Below are 17,289 nucleotides of genomic sequence, written 5' to 3'. Positions count from 1 at the left end.
CAGTGTGGTGTGCGTACCTGGGGACCTGCCAGCCCTTGATGGGCCCGGCCCTCTGAGGTCACCGCCGGAGGGTCTGCCTGGCCACAGCTCCCACTGACGGCTGGCTGCTGTGTAAAACCCTGGCATTCCTGCTGCCAGGCCTGCTAGAGAGAGAAGGGAAGTTCACTCTGAAACGAAGAGAGGGCCATACTGGCTGCATTTGCGTCAGTTCCCTTCTGTGACCCCAGACGCTTGAGGAAATGCGCTTTGGCCTTAGACCGTTTGGACAAGCCTAGTGAGCATGTGTGTGTGAGGCTCTGAGAGGGGACCCAGAGCCTTTGTTCATGAGCCACCCCTCAGCCCCACACCTGACCTACATAATGCCACATGCTGCTCTGGGATGGCGTCGCCAACATGTGTCCACAGAGGGACTTCTGGGTGTGGAGTGACCTGGGAGCTGGTCACGGCCCCTCCTCTGCTGCCCGGTGGGTCCTTTGTCCACAAGCTGGGTCACTGCTGACCTGCGCAGGACACACACGAGCCCCGCGTCCACACCGCTTTGGTCTCACTGTGTACCGTGCAGCTGCGCTCCACTGTCCTGACATCTGCCCAGCAGATTCCTGAGGGGACCCCCAAAGCACACCCCTCCCCAGCTCTGCGCTCCTGCTGCAGAGCGCTTCCTCGCTCCCAGCTTCTGTGCTCCGGGCCTCGAGTGTGCAGTGCCAGGTGTGCACGCTGTGCCCGGTGCCAGCCTCTAGATCCCTGGCCCTCTGCTGCCTCCCCTCATCTCCCCAGGTAGCAGAGCCGGCCCTGCCCTAGGTCTCTGGGCCACAGAGGTAGAGGGTACCATGTGGGGCAGGTGTTCACAAATGCCACCCTCCCTGCAACAGCTGGTTGCAGCCCTCCCACATCCCCCCCACAGCCCCTCGCAGCCCCACCTCAGCCCTCCACCTCTCCTTGCCAACAAAGGAGTCCCCTCCCTCTCCTGGCTTCAGCCCCAAGCTAGCACCTGAATTGGCCTTCACACCCCAGCTGTCCTCCTCCTGGGCCCCCTCCCCCACCTTTGTCCTGGGTCCCTTGCCTCTCTGCAGTCTTGTGCCTGTGGCCTTTCTCCCAAGGTGATTCCCTGGCCTTGGGATGCCCCACCCTGCCCCATGAGCCCAGCCCCTTCTCAAATGCTTGCCTCCCCTCTGACAGCCCAGCGGTCCGCCCAGGAGCTGCCTCTAGTGGAGAGGCAGAGCACGGACAGCTACCCCGTCGTCGGAGGGAAGAAGATGGTCCTGTCCGGCCATAACTTTCTGCAGGATTCCAAGGTCATTTTTGTGGAGAAGGCTCCAGGTAGGCCTTACGGTGGCTGGCCATCCTGCGGTGGGCCATGTTGGGAGGGGCCCCTGGTGGGTGGGGCTCAGTCCATCTACCTGCATGGCCCCACGGTATGCGTGGTCTGCGTGGTCAGGCTGCAGCCACGGTGGCTCTGTGTGTCTCAGGTGAGGTTCTGTGCTGCTTGCTGGAAGGCAGGTCAGAGTCCTCTCAGAGCTCTTGGTCAGCACTCCCGCAGGGGCTGGGGAAGAATCCACCGGCTGCATTCTGGTCCTTGGCCTGGCACTGATCAAGCTCCCAGCACTTCTGACCTTTCTCCTTCAGCCACGCTTTGTTGAGCACCTGTTTTCCTCCTGGTTCTGAGAGAGAGCTCCACAGCCCCTGGACTGTGCCAGGCTGGGCACAGGAACAGGATGGGGACATAAAAGACCTGCTACCTTCACGGTGCCTGAGGTCACACCTGCAGCCATCTGCAGCTGCTGCTGCTGCTCTTAGTTACTGCAGTTTTCTGTATCTGTGTGTGTGTGTGTGTGTGTGTGTGAAAGAGAGAGAGAGAGACAGAGAGACAGAGAGAGAAAGATAAGGGAAAGAGAGAGAGAGGGAGAAGAATTGCAGGCCACATAGAGCCCAGGAAGGATTCTAGGAGCAGCAAGCCTGGGCCTTTGTGGCCAGGCTGGTGATGCCTCCAGTGGCCTCTGATAGCAGGGCAGTTCAGGGTTGGTGGAGCAGCCTGTGAGTTTCCCTGGAGCTATTGTGCTGGACTGCCTGTGGAGGCCAGACCTGGAGAGACAGAGCAATCAGGACTGTGGCCGTGGCCATTTCATTGGGACCCAGGGCTGTGCCGGGACCCTGCGAGCCTCGCGGGCTCCGGTGGAAATGTCACCCTGTGGAGCTGCGGAGTGGAGCAGTAGCACCAGCTGCTGTGGGGTTGTCGATGGCGAGCCTGCACTCACTCATGGTTTCAGGAAGACGGATTCCTGGGCCAGACCAGCTCAGAGGCCAGGACAAGTGCCATGACTGGTGTGGTGACGCGTGGTCGTGCTCAAGTCTCCTGTCTGCAAGGCCTGCGTGGAGTGTTCAGAGCTGAGCTCCTGTGTGGAGCAGGCCTGCTCCTGTGGTCCCCACCTCCCCCAGTGGGCCATGGGATGGGTGCCCACACAGTGCTGGTGTTTGCAGGCTTCCCCCCCCCACTTACCAACTAGAGTTTTTTTGAAGCCGTCCATTCAGTACTTACTGTAATCACCGAAAACCACGGAGGCGTGGCGCCTGCCTGGTGGGATCCTGATGTTGTGTGTTCACGGGAAACTGAAGCACTCCAATCAGCACGGCATAGAAGTCGTTCATGTTTAACTTGGCGGGCCTATGTAATCACACACATAATTGGAAAATACGTTTTAAATTATAGAGAAAACTCAGCTAAGTGTGATGATAAGGAGAAAGTGCACAGAGCACGCCTTCTCTGGAGGAGTGAGTTCTGAAGGAATTTGACCTTCAGGTCCTCCGGGCAGTGAGTTCTGATGGAGTTTGACCTTCAGGTCCTCCGGGCAGTGAGTTCTGACCGAGTTTGACCTTCAGGTCCTCCGGGCAGTGAGTTCTGATGGAGTTTGACCTTCAGGTCCTCCGGGCAGTGAGTTCTGACCGAGTTTGACCTTCAGGTCCTCCGGGCAGTGAGTTCTGATGGAGTTTGACCTTCAGGTCCTCCGGGCAGTGAGTTCTGATGGAGTTTGACCTTCAGGTCCTCCGGGCAGTGAGTTCTGACGGAGTTCGACCTTCAGGTCCTCTGGGCAGTGAGTTCTGACATAGTTTGACCTTCAGAGCCTCCAGGCATGTCTCTGCACTGGAGGAGGAGACTTGGATCCTGCCCTGTACCCTATACCCTGAGCCATTTGTGACCAAATCCAGTGGAGCCAGTGCCCAGCTTCCTTGTCCCAGGGCTGGGTCTTTCCAGCTTCCTTGCATTCTTTCTTTCCTCACTTATGGGACATCAGGCCAGGCAGATCCAGGGATTCAGGATAGTGGCCACAGTCAGCCCAGGCCCTGTGAGCCGACGTTCCAGTGTTAGCATCTGCAGTCAATCAGAGCCCAGCTGTTGGGAGTGGGGCGCAGCCTCTGCTCACCGGGTATGTAGGCTCTAGACCACGGTGCCCCAACGTGAAACCTCTTTCCCCTGCACTTGCCTTATCCCTAGTCAACACTTAGCTTGTAAGGCAGCAGGCTGGTTCCTCTGCAGTCCTGCTGATACCTAGGGAACAGAGGCATACAGTAAATCAAACATCACACAAATACTTACTGCCCCGAGAGGTCATAAACTTGGGAATGTTATGGTACTGTATCTATCCAGTGTTTGGCATTTAATTTCTAAAATTTAGATTATTTGCATATTACTATACATATGTAGATGTACATCATAGTTTCAAAAGAAAGGAGCCAGTATCTACCTAAGTGTCTTCCTTTACATTTGGTTTCTGACAAAAGTTCTCACTCAAGCATTGTATATCACCCAAACATGTCATCTGACATCCTCATCTTGGTGGCAAGCTGTACACGTGTGTGTGTGTGTGTTTGTGCATTTGTGCGCATGCACATGTGTGCCAGTACTGAGCTTAAACTTAGGCCTCACACTCTTGTTCAGCTTTTCTTGTTCAAGGCTGGCTTCTACCACTTGAGCCACAGCTCTGCTCTTGACCTTTGTTGGCTAATTAGGGCTAAGCGTCTCAGATTTGTATACCCGGACAAGGCTTTGAACTGTGATCCTCAGGTCTCAGCCTCTGAGTTGCTAGGATTACAGGTGTGAGATTCTAGCCTCTGGATTTCTAGGTTTTTGTTGTTGTTGTTGTTTATTTGAGGAACCAGTAAACAAAATATTTCTCTCCTGTCTTCTGATGAGATGTTGCGTAGTCCAGTTTAAAGTTCTGTTTTAAACGGCTGCTCTTGTAGGACAAGACTGTGGTATGGAAGCCAGGGGGGTGGGCAGACAGAGCTGGCCTCTCCAGAGGGAGCCTCCACGTGGGAGGCTGTGGATATTAAGTCAGTTATGAGGTCTCCGTCCCAAACCAGCACAGACCCCAGCACTAAGTAGCCTGCATAGACAGACCCTGTCACAAACGCCGCGGGCAGATCCTGGGCCTGCTGCCTTCTTGCTTCTCTCTAGTTTCTGCCCAGCACACTCTTAGCCCACCCTGAGCATGGCAGGCCTGGTGCACACTGCTCGCTGTGGCTCTGTAGCTACCATTCACAGTCTGACTCTCCTTTGTCGCTTAGGAAGGCTGTGGTATGGGGGACACGGGAGCCCCAGGGCCAGAGGAGGCTGTGGGGAGCAGATGGAGGGTGGTGGAGGGGGAGGGTGGTATGGGATGCAGTGTTGAGATGTCCCCTGCTTCATCATGCTTGGCTTCAGATGGCAGGACATGGCCATCGGGGATAGCCAGCTGCCACCCTTGGATAGGGGTGACTTCAGGGTCCTCACCCCTGCCCAACCCTCCTGTCCTTGTCCAGTGCAATCAAAGCCCCTGGAAACACATCCCAGAGGCAGTAAGAGAGAAGGCACATTGGAGGGAGGAGGGCACCAGGCGTGTATCGTGCATTGTGGTGTATGTGTGTTTGTGTGTGCATGTACATGTACACGTGAAGTTAGTGATGTGTGAGGATGTGGGGGGGTGCCTGTGTCATGGTGTGTGTGTGTGTGTGTGTGTGTGTAAATGTGTGTGTGTGTTAAGAATATGCATGATGTGTGAGTGTGTATCTGTGTGTCATGGTATATATGTATACGTATGTAAGCTTTATGAGTGTGTGTGGTACATGTACACGTGAAGGTGGTGGTGTGTGAGGATGTGTGTGTCTTCATGTACACAGCCATGGCTGTGTGTGTGCTTGGCCCTGTGCATGCACTGGCCACATGCTGCCCGCTCTGCTGTGTGGGGACATCCTCTGCCTCTCCCCACTGTGTGGCAGTTGCAGCTGGGACCAGCTGGCCACATCACCGTGGTGATGGAGCAGAAGCATGCACGGTGGATACAGAGCAGGCTAGTCCAGGAAGGCTGACGTGTGGCCTGGCACTGTCCACGGCCTCCCCTGCTTGGGGTCCATTGGGCCACGCAGCCATAGAGGTGTCTGCTTTTTTGAGGATGTCTGGAAGTTTTCCAGACATAGACACCAGGCCTGTGGGCTTGCCAGTGTTGTGCACTCGCCGATGGAGCCACCCCCTCTGAAGTCCCTACCGGCCCGTGGGAAATACGTCCTCCTCCCGTGCTCCTGTGGTGCTGGGCAGGGCAGGAGGGCGAGGTGTCCTGTCGTAGGCACTGCACGTCATTGGCCCAGCTCACACGTGTCAGACTTGGTCATGGACATAAAAATACTGCAGTGCTGACCTGGCTGGGCAGGTTTCCATGTGGCTATCATGCACAGCTGCTCGGCAGGAACTGGATAAGGACTGCCTCCATGCCTCTGCCCCACACTGGATGGCTCCAGAACCCACTTCCCAGCAAGGGAAGAAAGGGAAGGCTGCCGTGTGAAAGGGAAGAAAGTAGGGACTGCCATGAGTGCTGACTTAAGGGTCAGGGTGGAGTGACATCCAGTCCTCCCTTGGATGGCATTTCCAAGGCCCTGTGGCTGGGGTGGCATGGCTGCAGGAAGAGTGGAGCTCTCCTGGCTCTTAGCCCAAGGGCCACCTGGATTGTTGTCACAGCCCCAAGACATGAGCTCCACTCAGGGGCCACAGACACCCCAGAGGCTCAGGGCCTTCTTTGTGGGGTCCTGGCCAATGCAGCAGGCCTGTGCAAACCATGGGGAGAGAAGCTGGGGTGGTGGAGGCCACGTGGCCAGCCTCAAGAATCAGAGAGCCCAGCTTGAGTCCTGCAGCCAGGAGACCTCACCCAGGCACAGGGCCAGGAAGGCAGCAGGGGCTCCCCACTGACCATGTGGTCCCCCCGCTGCGTGTACCACGTCCCCAGGCCCTCGTCCACTCTCAGCTAGGCGGTCTCCACACACATCCCCGCGTGTACCACGTCACCAAAGCTGAGTGATGCTCTTAAGTCCCCAGCCACAAATGTGAGTCCCAGTGGGAAGCAGACTAGTGGGCACAGTGCACAGGACCCTTTCCCAGGCCAACAACCACGAACCCCTCTCTTGTCTGTGGGTCTGATGATTCAGCCGTCCTCCTTGCCTGCTGGTCCGTTGATGGATACGGGCTGCTGACCCCTGTGGTGGTTCATGACTGAAGCCGTTGTGAAGTTCACACGTGAGGTCCCGTGTCGACGTATGTAATGCCCCCGTGCATTCCCAGGGTGCACTTGATTGTCACCCTTGCCTCTCTGTTTCCACAGAGGCTGGCAGTCCCTGTTCCACTGTGGAGGCCTCAGGGGGAGGACATGGCCGGCAGGGATAGGTCCAGGCAGACAGGGCCCACCTCACTCAAATGGTCCATAAGGGACAAGAGGTGGAGCAGCCCGGGCCTGTGTGCTCTACAGGGCTGGGCCCAAGGCTGTATGCCTGTCCTGCCCCTTAGTGAAGCCACGCAGGCCCCGGCTCCCCACAAAGCTGGGCCTTCCCTGGCCAGTGTGGCCCGAGGGGCGCATTGTCGGCGAGGAGGACCCTAAACCACCACGGGAAGATGGCTGCTGGCATGTGTGGAAGCAGCAGCCCAGCCCGCCCTGGTGTGGGACTGGCCTGTGGGCCCACGGCAGTGGCATCCTGTGGCCTGTGGAGCAGCCGCAGACCCACAGGCTCCGCTCCACGGAGACCTTGTCGGGTGTGGCAGGGAAGCCTTTCCGATGACTCATGCTGCAGGGAATTCCCTAATGATTTGGAATATTTTTACTTCTGGACTCAGGCACAGTTTGTTTCCGACTGAGAATGCAGGAGTGCCCGATAAGACCGAACACAAAGGCCCTTTCAGGGTGGCCCTGTTTCCCTGGAGAGGCTGAGTGGGAGCAGCTCTGTGCTGGCTGCCTCTGAGTACAGGCACTGTGTGGGGATGCCACAGGCTGTTCTGGTGCTGGAGGCCACTCCTCAGGGGATACAGGGGACGCTGAGATGGGGCTAGCCAGGGATCTTGCTGTGATCTCCTGCAGTCCATGCTTTTGAGCCCTTTCATAGTGTTTCAGCCTGTGGTCCTGGCTTAAAACAATTGCTAAGCATATATTCTGACCAAAACCATGTATCTGTGTTTAAAAGACCAGTTTATGGGCCCTGTCCCCATTCTGGGCTAGAGAGCCTGGGGCTGGGTGGGAAGGCCAGAGGAAGCGGCTGGGTTGTAAGTGGCACATAAGTTCTGTGGCTCCCAGGAGCCAGATTTCCATGGGAAACTTACTTAACTCAAGTGAGATCAGAGAGCAGAGGCAGCACTTGTCCTTCTGTTGGTGGCATGCTGGATTCTGGGTACCAGGCTGGCTGGCCACACAGCCTGGCAGCTCAGGGTGGGGCCTCACTCCTCCCCTGATGCCAAAGGCCAGTGCCCCTGCATGGGTTTCTCAGTGAAACATCAGGGCTGTTGAGATCCAGGCTACCCAAGCCACACGTGTGGGCACATCCGCAGGCCTCAGAGCCTGACACTGGACCACACAGCCCCCCAGAAGTGCCTGTGCAGGTGTGGCTGGAGTGGAATGTGCTTTTCTGCCAACATCTCTGAGCCTCCAGGGCCCGGGAGTCACTGCTCGTGACTCTGGTGCTGTGGGAGTGGCCGCATATATTTTTAGGTTCCTGATATTTTCCCAAAGGACACTGGCCTGGTTGGATCTGAGTGGCTCATCTGGGCCTGAGGTGTCCCAGGCTGGTGTGGCCTAGTACAGCAGGCAACTGGTGACTCACACATCCACCCTTCGGTGCCCAGAGGGGGAGAGGTGTCTCTTGTTAGTGATGTGCTGGGTTGTCACACACACACTTGTTCTTTCTCAGTGTGTATACCTAGGATGGCTCATTCTCAGAACTGACTTCATTTGTAGAAGATAAAAGCTGGGGAGAGGAGGTGACCTGGTGGTCAGCTCTGGTCAGTACCAGCTCCCCAGGCCAGTGGGCCCATCAGAAGGGGCTGAGGACAGGGATGGACAGAGCACCCCACAAATGGCAGACGCCCTCCTCTGAGGTGAGGCTCACAGCTGGCTAAGAACAATAAGGTCTTTCATTGTGTTTCCGGAAGCCTTTTAAGTTTTTTTTTTAAGCATGCAAACAGCCCCTGGGCTAAGGTTAAAAACACGGTGTGCTTTGCATTTCTGAATCCTGGTGGCAAGAAGTAGTCAAAGGAAGTTTTTTCTTGTTTTCCCAGTAGTCCCTCAGGCAGGGAATAGGCCTCACTCTGACTTCTGCTCCCAAAACACACTGGAGGCTGGTTGTGGGGGAGGGGAGGGGCTGCAAGCCAGGCAGCAGAACTGACTGCAGCCCTGGCAGTGAATGGGGTCCTGACAGCTGGGTCACCCTGGTATGCTGTCCCTGGAGAAGCATGGAGGTGAAGGCCCTGTCTTGACTCGTGCTGGGGCCAGGGCCCCAGGTGTGCTGTGAGTTGAGGATGCTGCCAATTTGAGAGTGTGGGCACAGAGATGGACTGTGCCAGATATTCGTGGTTGGACAGGTTAGAAAGAGCCTTGGACACGGCATCTTCGGGCTTCACTAGGCTATGATACCACGGCCATGGGACAGGCCAGCACGAGTAGTGGCTGTGAGGACTGGCCGTCCATGGTACCCAAGCTCCAACCTGACAGCGCCTCAGCATCTAGTTGCCTCCCACCTACACATCCCTCGCTAAGCCCGTGTGCCTGGGGCGGGGGGAGGCCCACATACACATCCCTCCCTGAGCCGATGAGCCTGGGACTGGGAGGGGTGGGGCCACCTGGGAGGAAGGATGGGCTCCCTCCACATGCAGTGATAGATGTCTCTCTGCCTCCCCCACAGACGGCCACCATGTCTGGGAGATGGAAGCAAAAACAGACCGAGACCTGTGCAAGCCAGTAAGTGTCCAGAATGCTGCGGGTGGAATTTGTGCACATGAAATCACCTATGTAAATTGAGTCATAAGGAAACTGCTGAACCAGGGGCTGCCATGATGGGAGAATCAGCCACGAAGACAGAGGCTGAGTGGAGCGAGAGGTCTCGTCCCTGGAAGCCCTGTTTATAAAAGCGGTAGGAGGCAGGCACCTTCCACGTTACTGGGCCAGCTCTGATGTGGCCCAGAGAAGCCACCTAGCGGGGACAGCCAGGACCCTCCCGGTGTGGCTTTACATGGGCTGCTGCCCCTGGGAGACCCTGGTGCTCCGAGCCTCCCGTCGGGGAGTACAGGACTTGCCTAGACACGCTGTGCCACACATGCCACCTGCAGAACTCGGCAGTGACTTGTCAGCCTCTCCAGAGAGCTGCTCTGAGCTGCTTGTGGCCTGGTCTGGGCCTGGTGTCTCCAGCCTTCGTTCCCTGACTGCTCCTGGCACACAGCGCCTGCTCACACTCCCTCTTCACCCTCACACTTCCTCTGTACTTACTGTTTGCACAGAGTAAGCCACACCTAAGGGCAATTACTGTTTCTGATTAGCTGGCTTCAGAGCTAGATTCAGTCTGAAGTTACCAGGATCACTCTGGCTTTCTTTGACGAGTGGGTCAGCCCGGGCTGTAGCCGTCCTCTTCTCACTCCCTTTGGTATCTCAGAGGTGATGTTCATCCGTGTCTTATCGTTTTTACTCCGGCAGTCTTTTTGTCTTTTTTGTATGTTTGCCCCTCCTGGGGCTTGAACTCCACCTGGTGCTGTCCTCAAGCTTCTTTTGCTCAAGGCTAGTGCTCTATCACTTTGAGCCATAGTTCCACTTTCAGCTTTTTTTCCCCCAATTTATTGGAGATAAGAATCTCATCGAGTTTCCCAGACAGGCTGGCTTTGAACCATTATCCTCAGAGGGCAGCCTCCTGAGCAGTTGGGCTTACAGGTATGTGTTTTAAATGGACACACTGGTCCCTTGGGTGGGGTCCTGGGACTCTGTGGTTTTTGCCTTGACCTAGAACATAGTACGTCATGGGCAGTGAGAAGGGAGCCTCCTCGCTTGAAGAAGCCTCCAGTCTTCCTGCGTCCTCGACTCATCCCACTGACCACCCACCAGAGTGTGGGCGGATCCACGTGAGTGAGACGCGCCGGAGGCGTCGTACGCCTCCTTCCTGGTCTGCTGTCGGACACAGGACGTGTGCTGCCCTCCCCTCAGCGGGTGACGCCTGGCTCCGACTAGCATAGCGCTGTGTCCCAGTGACACAGGCTCAGCCTTGGCCTTTCCCCTCTGCCCAGGCAGCTCATCAGAAGGAAATGTCATTCTCACTGAAACCCAAGCCCCTCCTCCAGGTGCTGACCCCATCACAAGACGCCTTTCTGAGTGCCAAGTCAGATGGAAAGAGCCCCCTTGGTCCAGACAAAACCCGCTTGCTTCTTGGGGTGGCTCATGCCCTGGGGTGTCCATCGCGCCAGCACTAGTGCCAAATGGAAGCCTTAGCTCCCTGACTCAAGCATTCCTTCTTGCCTATCCCCGAGAGACCTTGAGGAAATTCTGAGGCCTGGGGACTGGCAGTGGGCACATGGATATACACGTACACCCCTATACACCCACACATGCACACACAGACACAGGTGCATACACACGCACCGGCACACATGCACACACACACTCCTCACCCACACATGCACATATACTACATACATGCTCATAACATAGGCGCACACAATACCACACACACATACACACAACATACACTCATCCCCGGGTGTGTGTGACACTTTGCGGATATTTTTGTAGCTAGATCGGGCTTGAGCTAAGTGTGTAGTTGATGTTCACTGTCTGTAATTGAGCACATGGGCTTCCCAAAAGATAGCTCTGGGATGGGCGCCTGTAATCCTAGCAACTCAGGGGGCTGAGATCTGAGGATCCTGGTTCAAACCCATTCCAGGCAGGACAGCCCATGAGACTCTCCAAATAACCATCAGAAAGCCAGAAATGGAGCTGTAGCTCAAGTGGTAGAGTGAGAGCCTTGAGCACAAAACCCCAAGGGCTCCAGGGCAGTGCCCAGCCCTTGGGTTCAAGCCCCAAGGCCCGCACACATGTGCCCCTGTACTCATGTGTACATATGTGTGCACACGCACACAGAGCTAGCTTCTGTTGTGCTGCTGCTGGCCACAACCCTGGTACCCGTCACCCAGGTGTCTTCTTGTCACTTCATTGTCACACCGTTTCTCTCTTGCCTGTGTCTGCCTCCATGTTCAAGCGCAAACCTGCCGTGCCGGTTGTACTTAGGTCCAAGGCCCATCTGTTCTGCAGCTGGAGCACACTGGTCTGTGCCAGACAGAACAGGGCCTTCGGTCAAGTGTGCAGGGTCAGGTCTGGCCCTAGAGACTGAGCGTGCCCCGCGGGGTCTTTCCAGTCCTTGTCACTCACGGTGGCCTCTCCCACCCCCCGGGCAAAGGCACTTGGTTCAGACAGAGCACGCCTTGTCCCGCGTTCTTCCAAATGAAGTACACTGCATGACACATCCCTAACATGGAGTAGAGAGCGGTCCAGGGGAAGAGTCTGCCTGGGCCCAAACTGAGTTCCATCTCAGCCTCTGGCCCAAGTTGTTTGCTCAGCTACAAGCTGGGTGAGCTCAGCACGTTTCTGGGCATAGTTCTTAGCCTGTAAATGCAGGAAGTTTGGCCTGAAATTTTTTTGGATCTTTGTTTCTAACACTCCAAGATCGTGTTGAGGATTCAAAGCATGTTGCTACAATTGTAATAAGCTACCATTAATTATTTTAACAAAAGAAATGAGAGAATGGATTTTTCTTATACATTTTCCGTCCTTACTAAGCTAAAATCACATGGTTAAAATGAAGAAATTATCGATGTGAAATCTCCCCCAGAATGGAGCGGCCGCCCACAGAGCTGGCCCTGCTCTGGCCTCCTGGGCACCCTGAGCCACCCTGAGTCCTGCTTTCCCACAGGGCTCCAAGTACTCGTGGCTGGTGTTTTTACTTTTGTAAAAAGGTGGCCGATTTTCTTTAAACCATAGAAAGGAAGGAGCGACCCCTGCAAGTGTCTGTGCGCTGCTTGCCTGCCCATCATCGCTCCGGCCCCTGGGCCAGCGCTGCCTTGTGCCCACTGTGAGTGAATTTGGGATCAGATGGGGCACGGTGGCATCTGTCCCAGCGTGTCTCCCCAGAGACAGCTGTCCCTGGCTGCATCTCCTGCTGCGTAGCCGAGGAGCACCTCGGCTTCCGCAGCCGCTCTCTCTTAGAGCATGACAGAGCCTCGGGTGCTGGCAGGGGTCTTCCCTGAGGCAGACACTCACTGTCTCTGCACAAGGCTTCCGCCTTGGGCTCAGCTCCATCAAGAAGGCCTGCAGGTCTAAACATTCAGGAAGTCAGGAGACCCCTTCTCGCTGACGCACACAAGGCCGGGCACCTGTGCTGAGCAGGCGCAGCCGCTGTGAGAGGCTCTGTGGTTGGTACATGGCACGCATCACTGCAGGGCCAGTTCCTTAGGGCAAAGCCTTCCCCCAGTTACGAGATGCTCACCATGTACCCCTGCGCTCTTCCTCTCACCAGAATTCGCTGGTGGTTGAGATACCACCTTTCCGGAACCAGAGGATAAGCGGCCCTGTCCAAGTCAGCTTCTACGTCTGCAACGGGAAGAGGAAGCGAAGCCAGTACCAGCACTTCACCTACCTTCCTGCCAAGGGTAATGCTGTCTTTCTATCTTTGAGTGCTGAAAGCGAGCAGAGGGGTTGCTTTTTCTAAAAGGCACAGAAGCTGCGAGATGATGAAGTTTAAAACAATGCGGTTGTGTCGTACATTCATGTTGTGTGATCACCTGGTGTCAAGACAGAGTGGCTATCCTCTCAAAGAAAACTGAAGTCTCGGTGGTGTTTTCCTCCACCACCGACGTGTGTTGAGACTTGCCATTTGGCTGGCTGGCTCACACCTTGTGAGCACACGGCAGTCCTGTGGCTCTTCTGCTCTCAGAAGCTAATGTGGTGCTGGTGTGTGCTTAAATTAAGGTAGAAAGCAAAACGCTAACAGCTGTTTTGTAGGAGGCTTTAGATATAAACCTTCGCTGTTCAGACCCAAGGCCAGCACCCTCTGTGGCCACGGAGGATGTGGGCAGGCGGGTTTGCCCTGTGACACAGCTGTGCGTGGCCTGTCCTGGTGGCACAGGCCTTCCCCTGGGAGCCGGGCTTTGCGATGGAGCTACCACAGCTCAGGCACTGTCCCTTAGTCTGGCCACTCCTTCATCTATTTGAGAGACAGCTCCTTTTCATTCAAAGCCTGTTAAAGTCTTTAATACTTCCGGTCCCAAGAAAATGTCATTTTTGTTGTTTGTTCTCTGCATCTGATAGCAGAAAAGAAGGTCCTGGTGTCACAGGCCTTGCTCTGTGGGCACTGGCCACTTGCCTGGACGAGAGGCAGGTGTGCAGGGGAAGCCCTGGGGCCTGGGTCAGCTCACCCTTGCCCACAAAGGTTTGACACGACGGCTCCCTTTTCTGAAAATAGAAGAGATTTGTGTAATTTCGAAGGAAGCTGCCACACTGGTGTCTTAGTAAAATAAAATATGTTTTGAAGGTTTCCATTTTCTCTGAACTACTTGCAATGGACTAGCTGAGAAGAGAGCCATGGGAAGTCTTAAGTAGCTGTGAGGCCCCTGGACTCACCATCCCCCAGGCCAATCAGAGATGATCAGGCCAATCGGGACTCAAAGAGATGGGGTTTGTTGTCAAGTGACCCACCCTGTGGTGTCCGAAGGGAACCGGAGCTCTCAGGAATGCCACGGCGCCCCCAGCCACCACACCTCATCCTGCAGTGTCTCCCCCATTGCATGGCTTCAACCTTTCTTGGAATAATGTACAATGTTTCATACAAAAGAAAATATTGAATCCTTTTTGAAAGTGCAACGGCTATGTCCTAATTAAACTTGCAGCATGGTTGACCAAAATGGATTGCTGTAAAGAAAATGTAGGCTTTATGAAGAAAAACCATGTTCTGAAACAATCTAGAGTACTCACTTGGGCAGCACAGAAATTTACTCGATTCCTGTTTGCTGGCATCCCTTGCTACCCGGGCCCACTTGGTGCTGGGAGCCAGTACGTGTGCAGGCAGCCTGTGCCCTTCATGGCTGGCGAGGAGGCCTGGCGCCCTGCGTGGCCAAGGAGGGAGCGATGGCTGCGTCCCATGGCTGTCCCCTGCCACACCCAGCCCTGCGGCCAGTGCCCACTCCAGCTGTGCCCCACTTCCTGCCCGGTACCCGTCTGCCTCCCACACTCCACGTCATCCTGGCACCAGCCAGCCCTGTGGTCATCCGCTCGGCCTGGACCAGCCCTGGGGCCGGTCTTCCACAGTCCACCCCAAGTGCAGGGCGTCTTGCTGACCTCCCTCCAAGCTCCTCCATCCCTGCTCTCCTAGACATTTACCTCCATCCCCAACGTGGCTTCGGCCACCAGCCTGGTCGCAGAGATGGTGATCGGTTTCCATGTCACCCACTACTGTGGCTCCTTCGCAGAGACTGGCTGCTCAGTGCCCGACGGTGCCAGCTGTCAGTATGTGCTCCTTACCATAAATAAAGCGCAGATGCAGACCTGGAGCCTCCGTGTCCCGTGTGGTGTCTGGTGCTCTCCCTCCACATGCAGCCCTCCCTGCAGGGCCGTCGCCTCTGCTCGTAGCGCCAAGACCCGCACTCCCACATCCTGAGCACAGGCTCGGGCTCCTGCCTGCGTTCCCTGGGCTGAGCCCTCTGCCTACGTGAGAATTCAGTGTGGACCAGAGGCCCCCCCAGAGGGGTGGCCAGAGGGTTTCCAGCTGGGAAGGAGTGGCCAATTCCGTGCTGGTGTATTGTTTGTTCTTTCTCTGTAAACGTGGGCCGTGAGGTACGCGGGCCGTGAGGTTGGTAGCCTTTGACTGGGCTTTGCTGCATTGTTGTGTGGGCCTCACAGGTGTCTGTGTCTCCAGCTGACCCTGTGCAGGCAGACAGGTTTCTCCTAAAGCACAAACATGGTTGAGGTAGACATGATAACAGAAATAAATCCATTAAAACCCTGCCTGTGAAATTGAGCTTCACATACAACCCAGAAGAGCATGTCTCACTAGTCCTCCAAGCTGGGGAAAAGACACATCAGCCGCCTCTGTGCCTCACCCTGGGGGTCCAGCCTGCCATGCTGTACATCAGCCTGTACATCAGCCAGGAAATGAATGTGCCCACGGTGTTAGCTGTTTGTGGGAGGGAGGAGGCCTTGGCATGCCTGCCCAGCCTGCTTCTGTCCCAGGCTAACCTTGTCTGCGGATGGCTTGGCAGCTGAGTTTCAGGCCATGTCCCCTGTCTGAGCTAAACTGCCCTGGTGATAGGGAGATGATGAGGAAAGGTCCTCAGGCCCCACAGGGTTCACACGGGCTGCCCCCCTGCCCCAGCTGGGACAGTTTCCAGGTGGCGATAGGTGCTGTGCGGATGGCGCAGCCAGTTGGGAGACCCCCTCCTCGGCCCTCCCCCAACTCGGCCCTCTGCACCCGGCCGTTACCACTGGGCCCAGAATGGGAAGAGCACTGGTGTGACAGCACTCAGAAACCACTCAGAAAAGCCTTCTTGTTTCTTGTTTGTCACTGTTTTTGCTTAACTGTGCCCAGATTTAATCTCCTGGAAGGAAACGTGCTGCCTTTCAGCTGAGCTATGAGAGCTGGGCACCCTGAGCCGATTGGAGGAGAGCAGGGGCCACTATTTCAATATAGTTCACTATAATGGCCATGAGTTCCGCCTGTCAGAATTGGCAGGGCCTCTCGCCTGGGTTCCACAGTGAGTGCTCTGAGCTGTGCTTGGTGTGCTATCTGTCCCTGGCCTAGAAGGGTCAGCCTGAAAAATGGATGAGGGAAGCTTTATAGGAAAAGAAAACTGAGTTGTGAATTCAGTGCATCCCCAAGTTATGATTCTTTTAAACTGAGGAACTAAATTACGACTGATTATTGGGTCTTGTCATCTGAAAGTGTGGTAGCCGATGCCCTGGGAGCCCGTCTGGGGCCCCTGGCTGCCCTCTGAGCTCAGGAGGAGATAGGAATGCCTCCCATTCTCAGGGCCTGGGGCCCAGGGCCCGTGTGAGGACATGTGCTCTGTTGTTAAGCCAGAGCTAGGCCGGGGGGCCCAGGGGAAACTGGCAGCTCTGCAAGGGGCAGCAGTGTCTGAGGTAAAACTTGCATGTGTGCATGTGACCATGGCAGGGATAGTGTCAGGAGGCCTGACACCGGCAGATGCGGCCTTCCAGGGGTAATGAATCTGCCTGGTGGTGTCTGGGCCCCGAGGCTCCCAGGCTCCCTGTGGGCTTAGAGACATGAGTCCCCTGGAGAATTAAACTCCAGGGAAGAACCAATTTCTTCTCTTCATGGTTACTAAGAGGCATGCGTTTGTGGTCATATAACAGTGAACTCACATTGAAACATCCATTTCTATCCTAAGGGGATGAAAGGGAAATAGAGTCAACTAGTTCTTGTTTGCACTGTTAAATCTAGAAACCACAGGAGCAGGCAGGTAGACCTGGGCCCAGAGAGCTGGACGCTGCCCTGAGAGTGGCTCCTGCATAAATGTCTTGCTGCCCAGATTCATGCGCCTCTCTGGGGAGCCTGGCAGAGCTCTGTGCATTCGCAGAGTGGTGCATGCCCTTCTCAAGGGGCTTGCTTCCATTCCCCACGCCACCCATGCCCTGGAGTGCAAGTGGGGCTCTCTGCCCCTCGTGGGTGAGGTCGTCGGCTTGCTCCTCACAATAGGTAGACTAGCCTTGGGTATTGCTGCCCACTCTCTTGGAGATGAGCCTGTGTTAGCTAGAGGCCAGGCTGGGCTGAGGACCCCATGAGGCAGAGGTGACATGAGAAGCTCTTAGCTGAGCCCCTATCTGTCCAGTGGCCAGCATGGCACATGTAAGCTGCAGACTCCTAACCCTTTAGGTTGGCCCTCCTCCCTGCCAGCCTTTACCCCCAGCCTTCCCCTCGTCACAGAGACCGCCCCCATCCCACACGGTGTGGGGGTTGATTTGGTGG

The 17,289-nt window shown here is 55.8% G+C and overlaps 1 protein-coding gene across 2 annotated transcripts in view; it reads left to right on the top strand.

The window, feature by feature from the left end:
- Nfatc1 (nuclear factor of activated T cells 1) overlaps positions 1-13,826 on the top strand; it is a 47,862-nt gene extending 34,036 nt beyond the window's left edge. For both annotated transcript variants that reach the window (XM_090352947.1, XM_090352948.1), the window contains 3 exons: positions 1,177-1,317; positions 9,181-9,236; positions 12,829-13,826. In XM_090352947.1, coding sequence (XP_090209073.1) covers positions 1,177-1,317; positions 9,181-9,236; positions 12,829-13,020 — 389 coding nt within the window. In that variant the 3' untranslated portion in view covers positions 13,021-13,826. The remainder of the gene's footprint in view (positions 1-1,176; positions 1,318-9,180; positions 9,237-12,828) is intronic.
- Positions 13,827-17,289: the final 3,463 nt, after the last annotated feature.

This window comes from Megascapheus bottae, chromosome 19, assembly GCF_031878675.1.
Source record: "Megascapheus bottae isolate mThoBot1 chromosome 19, mThoBot2.hap1, whole genome shotgun sequence".
Lineage (NCBI taxonomy): Eukaryota > Metazoa > Chordata > Mammalia > Rodentia > Geomyidae > Megascapheus > Megascapheus bottae.
Note: the sequence above shows the minus strand (reverse complement) of the source record. Positions and strands in the feature narration are given on the sequence as shown.